Here is a 10,252-nt window from a genome sequence, read left to right as displayed (position 1 = left end):
TCGCCATCGTGAAATAGCTTAAATAGTAAAATGCGCCTTCCTTTTTTGCTTCAGTACATGAACGCATCAGCATAACGAGAATGCGCTTGCAAAAAATAAAAACGCAACACCAGAGTAGGTGGGACTTGAGGTCAGCTGAGTGATAAAAACCTTTAGTTTCCTGGTTTACGCCGTTTTTTGGCTTACGTACAGACTACGAGGTGGTCGGCACAGGTATGACTTTTGTTCCGTTTTCAACGAGATGGGTGTTTAGAGCAATACACTTTTTGCTATATTTTAATTTGACGCAATAGAGTTGAGACTGCGGCACAGTGGGTACGCTCGGTCACTTCTGGGTGTGCCCAATTTTATTACAAGTTCATGGTTGCTTTTTAAACTCTTGGCCAACATGCCCCGACTATTCAACTCTGTTTTATTTGAACAGTGCCTTTTGGTGTTAAGAAGGTAACACAAAGTTAGATTTGTATATGCATATTTTTTTTCCCAATCCTATGGCTCAATCCTTGGCAGTACATCAGTATTGTTTTATGATTAATGCCATATGACTGTATGAATCACATACTTTTACATGACCTTTTTTACATGTTACATTAATTTAAGCTGTATTAGGTTATGTTGTACTGTAGAATAATTACATAACCTTTGTGTAGTAATTTACACATTCACTTCGTTTATAGCTCATTTTACAAGCTTGTTAATGGCGGATTTAACGCACTGTTCGAATAAAGAGCGGCAACGTGTGAAAGTGGTTAGCATGCCTGCCTGATATCTGAAGCTATAAGGTCCATTATCTTTGGAATTTTTGTTGTTTGGATGTTCTCTATGTGCTTCATCCTAAATTGAACATATGCATGAACAATAAGGATAATTGAACACTTTAAATTACCCTTTTTAATCAGTGTACATACCTTGGCCCCAATTTCAGCTGCAGTAGGTTCCAGCTCGCCAGTGCCCCCATTGAATGCTATCATAATCAAAAATGGATGAACGGATGGAAACACACTGCACAAAAGAAGTACAGTAATAGTAATAGTGTGGAACAACAAACACACACCCATGTGTGTATTTACATACTTAAAGGAGTCAAATGTGTGATGATGACACACATTGCCGCAAATACATCTGATGGCAGCCCCCAGGTCCTACTGTTAAGTATACAGTAGAAATACTATATGTTAACAGTATTTGCATGTTTGATCACCTAATATTTATCTTGTTGAATTTACCTGCGATGGAATCAGGATAAGCAGTATGGAAGTGGATGTACGGATTATAATCCGCAATATAGATTTAATAAAAAAGTTAATAAAATATATGCAAAATAAATGTCATTAAATTTATGTGCTTTGACAGCATGAAGGTATCATCATCAATAAAGCCATGCAAATAATAAATTAAAAACATTACAAATAAACTATGCCCCAAGATTGCATAAAGGCAGTATAACCAGTAAGAATATACTTTACATTAAACTTTTAATTTTAAATGAAATGACTACATTGAAATAAAATTTAATTGCACAATATCATTAAGTGGAGGCTGCATAAACAATGTCATAATCAAAATTAACAGAGAAGTAAACAAAAAATAATTTAAGTAAACTTTGGTGTGATTGTGTAAAGGTAATTAAATTCAGTATAATAAATAAATAAAAATTAAATTATGACTTTGAATTGGCTGGAGGGAATTGTAATGAATATAATACATTTAATACAAAAGTAAAGCCATTACAATAAATTAGAAAATAGAATAGATTAAAATCAAATAGAAAATTAAACATTAGAGAAACACTGACCATTACATAACATGAAGTAAAATATTTCCCTATGGATGGATGGTGACCAATTCAGGATGTGGACTGCCTCCCGCCCATAGTCAGATGGGATATCCTTCTGCTCATCCAAGGCCCGCATTACCGAGCGTGATAGAAAATGGACGGACGAATTGAATTAAATTCACAAACATCAACATCCTGAGGGGGTATGGGTGGACATTATGCATCCATTTCAGCACGGCAGATAGATGATCCACGCCGGCAGGAAACAGTTAGCTGTGCCGCGCAGTTGATTTAATTACAGGTGTGATCTAGCAAAAGCACAAAACAACTCTTAATGGGATTAGCTGGGAGGCGAGCGAGCTCGTCAACAGGCAAATGTCTGTGAGCGAGAGCCTCCATGGGACGATGAAGCCCATGCATTATTGAGATGGTGGTTAATGAGTGTCACCGTGAACAATACAACCTGATGCTATGCTTCCATGTTAATAACTGAGCCACATTATTTTGCAGCTTTACCTTTACTCCCTGAAAGGCATCTCCATTCATCTTACTATGGCAGCAGTAAGTCTGATCATGTTTTTTGAAACCTCACCCTTACAGATTTTGTTTTATTAATAAACACCAGAAAACAATTGTGGTGCTTTCTCCTTTGTTGGAAACTGAGAAAATAGGCCTGTATCCGTCACCATTTTTTTTCAATGCATAACAGATGCAATGACATGTAACTTCAACCTCAAATTGGTCAAGTAACAATGTTTGGTAAGAGTTATTCTTAAAGTAACTTTGTTATTGAAGCAGTTTAAAAAAGCTAAAAAATAATAATAAAAAGAATATTGAAAGAATATTAAACAAAAAAAGTATTTTGTACATTGGTCTTTTTGCAAATGAAGTAATGATTGTAAAATCATGAAAGCTTTTTAATTGAATACTTAAAAAAAATGATACTAAGTTTTCTGGTGATTTTGTGTATTTGAATTAGGAGTTAAGCTAATAGTGTTCAAACACTACTCAAATACTTTAAATCACTCCTCTTTCATCTATAAATGCTTGAAACAAAACTGTTCATGTATGAGTTATATGTCACAGTTTAATGTTATATGTTCTGTTCGGCTGTTCATGTTTTTTATTGTTTTTTTTTGTTATTAATCCTAACCCTGTATCATAGTAATAACTGAAATGTTCATCTTCCACTTTTATTTGTTGTCATTTCAAACAAAACCAGAACTCACTTATAAATTGGTCTCCGAAAAGCAGTCAGATTTTTTTTTTTTTTTAAAGCTGAAAACACTAGTCATCAAACTGCAGACGATATGTGTTTTACAACAATACTTAGTTATATTCGCAATCTTAAATGTATATGTGCAAGCAATAGCGGAGTTTATTTTTTAAAATTAACATTAGCAATGTTTACCTTCCTTGGTCTAGTCAAGTGAATGAGAGTGAGTCCTGTCTTTGAATATATGCAAATATTTGTCTTTATTGTCACATGCACCCTTTTTCTATAGCAAACTGTGTGCTCCTTTACTGAGACCCTATCTAGGGATTAAAAAAGTGATACAATGCAGCATAATTGTATGAGGAGCCCCAGAACAGTGTCACACAGTTCACATTGCAGGAAGTCCACACATTACATCATCGCTCAATCTGTGGGGGTTAGCGGCCAGCTGTCATTGTTGCTATGGTTGACTTCTAATCAAGTTGAGAAGCACTGCACAGTGTGTGGTAGCTCTTAAATTTGATTAATTATGTGTTATACTTCATTTTACTAACGGGGTTATTGAATTTACCCATGTCTACTTGCCTAAATTTTTGTCAGTATACACATAATTATTATGATGCATACACATCCTATAATAGGGTTTCCCAAGCATGTTCTTGTACAAACCATAAATTATAACTGTCCCGCCTTTCGCAGGACCTAAATTTAGAAAGACACACTCTGTTAACATATTACCAGAAATACAACAATGGATGTTGATGCTCATTAACACAGAAGATCTTAGTTCAATAAAACAAAGTTACTTGATGAAGGGAACAGCACTCCGGAGAAAAAACTATTTGCATACAATAAACAGTCTGAAAAGTTATTTTTCCATAACATGTCCCCTGAAATGCTCCAAAAATGTTATTTAAACTAAGTCATTGTCCATGTCTTCATAATTTACTACTTCCTTTTCTTTCTGCTTTCTTTTCATTGTTTCTTTTTGTTTTTAACAACTAGATTGGAAACCGTGGAACAGTGACAGAGGCATCTGGGTTCAACCCAGAGGCAGACGCCCAGAGACTTCGCGAGGCCATGAAGGGAGCTGGTGAGTCTCACAAAATAGTGTCTCCACGGAAAAACAAACAACTCCTCCTACTTCTCGAAAAAGTAAAAAATTCCATCTTGCTCAGGTTCTCTTCATTGCCCGTTCATGCTAATATTTTGTGCCTTGCCTCAATTGTGTGTGCATTCAGGCATATATGGCTGCCACAATTGTGTTTCTGTCGGCAATTGTGCGAATGGGAATGTTGATTTAGTTAGTAAGCTTAATCATCCCCCCCTGACTCAATTCCAAACAGATGTTTTCTTTGTGGATGCTAACTTGCTTTTTGCCTGATTCTGTGACCAAATCACAAGACAGATGCTTCACCCCGGAGTAAAGAAAATGATTATTGTTCTGTTGTTTTAATGAAAAAAAGTGTCTTGCAGGCACTGACGAGGCTGTCATCATTGAGATATTAGCCCACCGCACCATCGCCCAGAGGCAGCGTATCAAGGAGGCCTTCAAACAACTGGTGGGCAAGGTGAGTGAACAAAATGGCGTTGTCGCCAATCCTAATTATACCGAGAAACAAAAGGAAACAGCTGGAGACTTGGAAAATTGATATTATCACATCTTAAATCTCCATGTTTTTTTTTTCTCCCTCTGCACGCCAGGCAAACTCAGGCTTTGTTGCCATGGCGCTGATAACGTGACTGTTAATCATTAGAGCGAAAAAGCAGAAATGGCTTTAAGAACCTTAACACAATGAGAGCGTTATAAGCTGCGCGAAGGGGCATCGAACCAGGCTGCACAATTGCTTAAAAGTAAGGTCACCAACTGTGCTTGGTAGTCACTGAGATCATATATTAACTTGATGAGAAGAGGTGGCCATGTTTGCCACATTCATGAAAGGATTATCATTAGACTGTGGTGTGGCAAGCTCAGGAAGGCTGTTAAAAGAGAGTGAGTCATACTGCGTGTACTCTGAAAGTAACCCCAGCAGATCAGGAAAATGGTGCAATTTCTTTTCAGTGTATTTCATATTGAGAAGTGACAAGCATTATTCAAATGAATACCGAATGTTTGGTGGACATGTTGTAAAAACGTTGACAATAATTGCTGGTGTACAAATAGCTGGGACTCTGTAGTGGAAACTTGGTCATACAGTTTAAAATGAAACAAGTAAATCAAGAGCCCGGATACTGGGCTGCGGGCCACAGGTTGCATAGTCATCAAGAAAAAAAATATATTGTAATCGAGTAATATAATATTCTGAAGGTGAATATACTGGAGGTGAGCTAAGTTAGCCATCATTGGGAGAATGTACCTAAAGACAACAACAACAGACCTGATTCACATTGGCAATGATCTTCTGAAGTGTAATTGCATAGTGAGTTTTTTGATAAATAACTACAGAAGCATAGAGCTGCTGATGTGTAGTAAACATTGACTTACAAACTTTTTAGAAGGCAATTATGTTTGAATGTACTTGTAAGCTCAATACAAAATATATACTATCATTATTATTATTATCAATATGAATATATTTTTTAATAATAATAGTATTGTATTTCTTTTTTTTTCTCATAAGCCAGAGTATTGACTTGCATCTACGCACACCCTGTTGATGAGCAGTCATAATAAGAAATTATCAAACATTATTATTATCAAACAATGCTTACCTAATGCTTGATTTTCAAACATATTAGTGCAATGTTGGCCAAATGCAAAAAAGTAAATTGACATTTATTTATTTATTCTTGTTCATGTGCAAGTCAGTACAGTATTCCTGGCAGTATGGGACTATTTTTGTAGCATGTTTTAACATACCATTCGATAACAACCATATTTGCAACTACATTTCGAATGTATTTGGGAGGTTGTTCAACATACAGTACTTGCAAATACTTTGGAATAGGTTTGTCAGTTTGCTTTTCACACCACATTGACTGCTCCACTCTTCTGTAAATTACTGAGGGTGGGATGTTCAATATAATTTTTTTTTAGGCAGATACCAGTACTCAAGTGTTGAGTAGTCTCTGATACCAAGTACCGATATAAATAGTATGTTTGATACACAAAATTTCTCCAAAAAACAATGAAAGATTTTTTTTTTCAACCCACCTATTCCAAAGTAGCATTTCATTAAAATGTCATGAAAGTAATGCCAATTTTCTATCTTTCTAACTTTTAATTTCTAGTTCGTGTTTGTTAAACTGCTCCAAGAGAGCAGCTGATTCTATTATTGGCTGTCACTGCGAACCAATAATTTGAAAGAAAGCCTGGGATTGATACTTGGTTTTGGTGCTCGCCTATCCCCAAAAGATTTAATGGCATGGTTTGGAACGTGTGTGTGTGTGTGCGTGTGCGTGTGTGTGGCTTACCTGTCGCCCATCTTCTCAGGACCTGGCTGACGAGCTGACCTCGGAGCTGAGCGGGAACTTCAGGAGCGTGGTGCTGGGTCTGCTCATGCTTGCGCCTGTGTATGACGCCTACGAGCTCAGACATGCCATTAAGGTGAGAAAAATTGATATAATTTAATGTTATTGTCCTAGACTTCTATTTTTAGAACATGTTATAACATTTCTTGTATGACTACAGGGGGCTGGAACAGAGGAGGCGTGCCTCGTCGATATTCTGGCTTCTAGGTCAAATGATGAGATCAAATCCATCAGTGCAGTCTACAAGAAGGGTGAGTGGCAACAGCGCTACCATTTTAACTCTAGCTGATGGGAAATTGGCATAAGTCGTAACTGAGCAGCTAATAAGTCACAACTACTGTTTACTGCCACAACAGTCTTATCATTAGGTACACTGAAGGCACAATATTGAAGCGCCTGTGTCGTGTTTTTTTATAGTTCCGACAGTTAACTGTACATATGATTATATGTTACTGTTGGCACAATGGTGATTAAATTTCTTATAAAATATGAGTTCTTTTGATGTCTTAACGCTCTGAATAACAACAAAACACACTGAAAATAACATTTGCATTCTGCAAAACTATGCTTTTTATTCTATTTTATTGATTCTATTTTTTCACATTCATGTAATATACACCAATCGGCACAACAGCCCTGCTTTCTTTGTATACCTGCTATACGATGACAATAGTGGCATTCTATCTATTTAGTTAGCTATCTATCTATCTGTCTGTCTGGCGCACCTTTTACAATGTCCAAGTGGACTGTTGAGACAGGGCGGTACTCAATCAATGAAATAACAAACTGAGGACCCTGTCATTTTCTCTGATCACGAGGGGCTGGTTCTGAGAGAGGAGCAATGAGCACAATTCTCAGTCAATGTTATTTTTTCAGTGTATAAGTAACATAGATTTGCAAAAGTACTTGTAATATGTACCCCAGCATACAGGCATGTATCGTGTATGATATTTTGGAGAGACTCCCCGCACTGTCATATATGAGGACGTGGTTGGTTTGTTTTTTGAGGAGGTGTAAAGTATTTATGTTTCAGTGACATACTGTACTTCTTTTTCTCCATGATAGCCATGTTTTTTGTCTACTTTCAAAACAAACAAACAAAATCAATTAGTGCAGATACACCACTCACCATTTTAAAATTCTATATCAACGTCTGTTTTGTCAGAATATGGGAAGGACCTGGAGGACGATGTGTGTGGAGACACATCGGGAATGTTCCAGAGGGTTTTGGTCTCTTTGCTCACGGTAAGATATGGATAATAGAGTTGTGGCTAGGCTGAAGCCTTTCCTTAAGGTGAAAGATTTAGCACACCTTGAACTATTCATCAGGGCCCATATAGACAAACAATTTTTCACATTGACACCTGCGAACAATTCAGTGACGTCAAGAAACCTAGCGTGAATGCAGCAAATACCAAAACAAACAAATGAAATCAAACATGGTATTTTTTTTCTAATGCAAGTATCATTACATGCACACTTGTCAATTGTCATGCAGGCTGGACGTGATGAAAGCAACACGGTGAACGAGGCCCAGGCTTTGCAAGATGCCAAGGCAAGGATTTACTTCGATCTTTCTGGAAACTGTAATAAAAATGAAGTCATAAATGTATCAATGTGATACCTGCAGGAAATATATGAGGCAGGCGAGGCTCGATGGGGCACGGATGAGGTGAAATTCCTGACTGTGCTTTGTGTTAGGAACCAGAAGCATCTGTTACGAGGTACTCATGCACAAGTGTAAAAATGTCAAGATCTGGGGATTTGATCGGCTTTCTGTCATGAGAGGCTTATATGTGTCAGATTTCTTCACCAATAATGTTCTATACAGTACCACTTATCATGCATCTGGAAGGTATTACCTTTCTGCTCATTGTTTGTTTTTGTTTTTTTATTACCTTGCACCCCCATTCAGCCTGAAAAGCTTGAGAGTTTCTAGAAAAAAACATAACTGTCCAAAAATAAGAGTGCCAAGTTTGTCACATCGTATATTAATAGAATTGATTGAGTAATGAGTGCAACAGCCTAGCCTAGATTATTCAACGCAAAACCTCAATGATTTTATGCTCATGCCAAATGAATAACTCTATTGCTTTGGCGCCATCTGGTGTCCTTTTGCTGCCCAGGCCTTATGTTGAAGTGACTTGATTAGCTTCATCCAAACTTTTGTTTTATACTCGCAGTGTTATATTTTGTTTTTAGTTTTTACATTCCGTACACGTTAGGTTGAAGACAAAATTTCCCTATGGTGTTGCTGTGAATGCGAATGGTTGTTTTTCTCTATGCAATTGGCCAGTGAACAGTTTAGAGTGCAAGACATACTGTAGCATTCACTTCTTTCATTTCTTTCATAATTTTCAGGTGAGTGTACAATTTTTGATGGGACTTTCCCTTGTTAAATTTCCTTTTGGAATTAGGCTGAAACATTCATTTTTATTTTTCTATAGCTGTTTATTCTCAGTATGGCAAGGCTGTAACAAAAAAGCAAAGAATGAAGCGAAGTGATGACACAATACTTAACAACCAGTTCATATGTTACCCCATTTTTTTTTTTTTTTTTTGTTCAGTGTTCGACGAGTACCAGAAGATATCTGGGAGAGACATTGAGGAAAGCATCAAAAGGGAGATGTCAGGTTGTCTGGAGGATGTCTTCCTGGCCATAGGTGAGTCGATCGCAGTATTAACAAAACTGTGGGTGTTGACTACAGGCAGAAATATTGAATTTGTGTTGTCTTCCTCCAGTGAAATGCATGAGGAACAAGCATGCATTCTTTGCAGAACGTCTGTACAAATCAATGAAGGTGAAGAGATTGTTCTTCAACAAGGCCATTAAGAATTCACTTTGACATGTTTACTGATATGTTTGCTGACATTGTACGCATGTGAGCAGGGTCTGGGCACCACGGACAGTGTTCTCGTGAGGATCATGGTGTCAAGGGCTGAGATTGACATGTTGGACATCAAGGCGCAGTTCCTGAAGATGTATGGCAAGTCTCTACACTCCTTCATTAAGGTGAGATACTGAATCGGCAGTCAGTTAATCTGTCAATCACAGCAATGCACCCTGGAATTGACGTTATCTAATCTAGCTATGTGGCTAGTTACACTATAGCTGTCCTATCTATCTACCTATCGATCTATTGATCTACTAACACACATTTAAAACAATTTCAGAGACATAATTATTTATACACAATCCATTAAAAAGTGTCTTTTAATAATAATGATACATTTTTAGAACATTATGACATTTACCATTAGGAATATGGCATTTTTTAGACTCCCAAGGAACACTTTACAGAAGGATGAAAACACATTATAATAAATAAAACTGCAAACACAGACACCATAAAATTGAAAGCATGCCCACAGGTAGTAAGAAGTTTTTATTAAATGTGTTTTGAATTTGGATTTGAAGAGAGGGAATCAATATTGCAGATGTCAGGTGGAAGCGAGTTCCAGAGTTTTGCGGCAGAGCGACTGAAGGCTCTGCTTCCCGTGGTGATGAGATGGGCAGAAAGCACAATAAGCTGAAGGGAGGAGGAGGGAGCGAGATGAAGTGGTGAGAGAAAGAGGTTCCGGTGATAATACAAGCTGGCCCTCTGTATCAGTTGAAGTTTATGGAGGGATTTGTAGGGGAGCTCGAAGAGAAGTGAGTTACAGTCATCAAGATGCGAGGTGACGAGGCTGAGAACCAGGATGGTGGTGGTGAGAGAGGGTTGCGGACAGATTAATGGATCGATAATGGAAATATGAAGATCTGGTTATTTTATTGATGTGAGCAGTGG

At 37.3% G+C, this 10,252-nt stretch overlaps 1 protein-coding gene across 1 annotated transcript in view; it reads left to right on the top strand.

Moving 5' to 3' along the window:
- Positions 1 to 87: 87 nt before the first annotated feature.
- Positions 88 to 10,252, top strand: part of anxa4 (annexin A4) — a 10,663-nt gene continuing 498 nt past the window's right edge. The window contains exons 1-12 of the mRNA XM_088434156.1: positions 88 to 213; positions 2,288 to 2,338; positions 3,999 to 4,086; positions 4,470 to 4,564; positions 6,427 to 6,540; positions 6,625 to 6,715; positions 7,630 to 7,709; positions 7,963 to 8,019; positions 8,095 to 8,188; positions 9,032 to 9,127; positions 9,207 to 9,265; positions 9,355 to 9,477. Of these exons, the coding sequence (XP_088290282.1) occupies positions 2,330 to 2,338; positions 3,999 to 4,086; positions 4,470 to 4,564; positions 6,427 to 6,540; positions 6,625 to 6,715; positions 7,630 to 7,709; positions 7,963 to 8,019; positions 8,095 to 8,188; positions 9,032 to 9,127; positions 9,207 to 9,265; positions 9,355 to 9,477 (906 nt within the window). The 5' untranslated portion in view covers positions 88 to 213; positions 2,288 to 2,329. The remainder of the gene's footprint in view (positions 214 to 2,287; positions 2,339 to 3,998; positions 4,087 to 4,469; positions 4,565 to 6,426; positions 6,541 to 6,624; positions 6,716 to 7,629; positions 7,710 to 7,962; positions 8,020 to 8,094; positions 8,189 to 9,031; positions 9,128 to 9,206; positions 9,266 to 9,354; positions 9,478 to 10,252) is intronic.

Source organism: Hippichthys cyanospilos, chromosome 15 (assembly GCF_059441005.1).
Source record: "Hippichthys cyanospilos isolate Australia breed blue-spotted pipefish chromosome 15, RoL_Hcya_1.0, whole genome shotgun sequence".
Classification (NCBI taxonomy): domain Eukaryota; kingdom Metazoa; phylum Chordata; class Actinopteri; order Syngnathiformes; family Syngnathidae; genus Hippichthys; species Hippichthys cyanospilos.
Note: the sequence above shows the minus strand (reverse complement) of the source record. Positions and strands in the feature narration are given on the sequence as shown.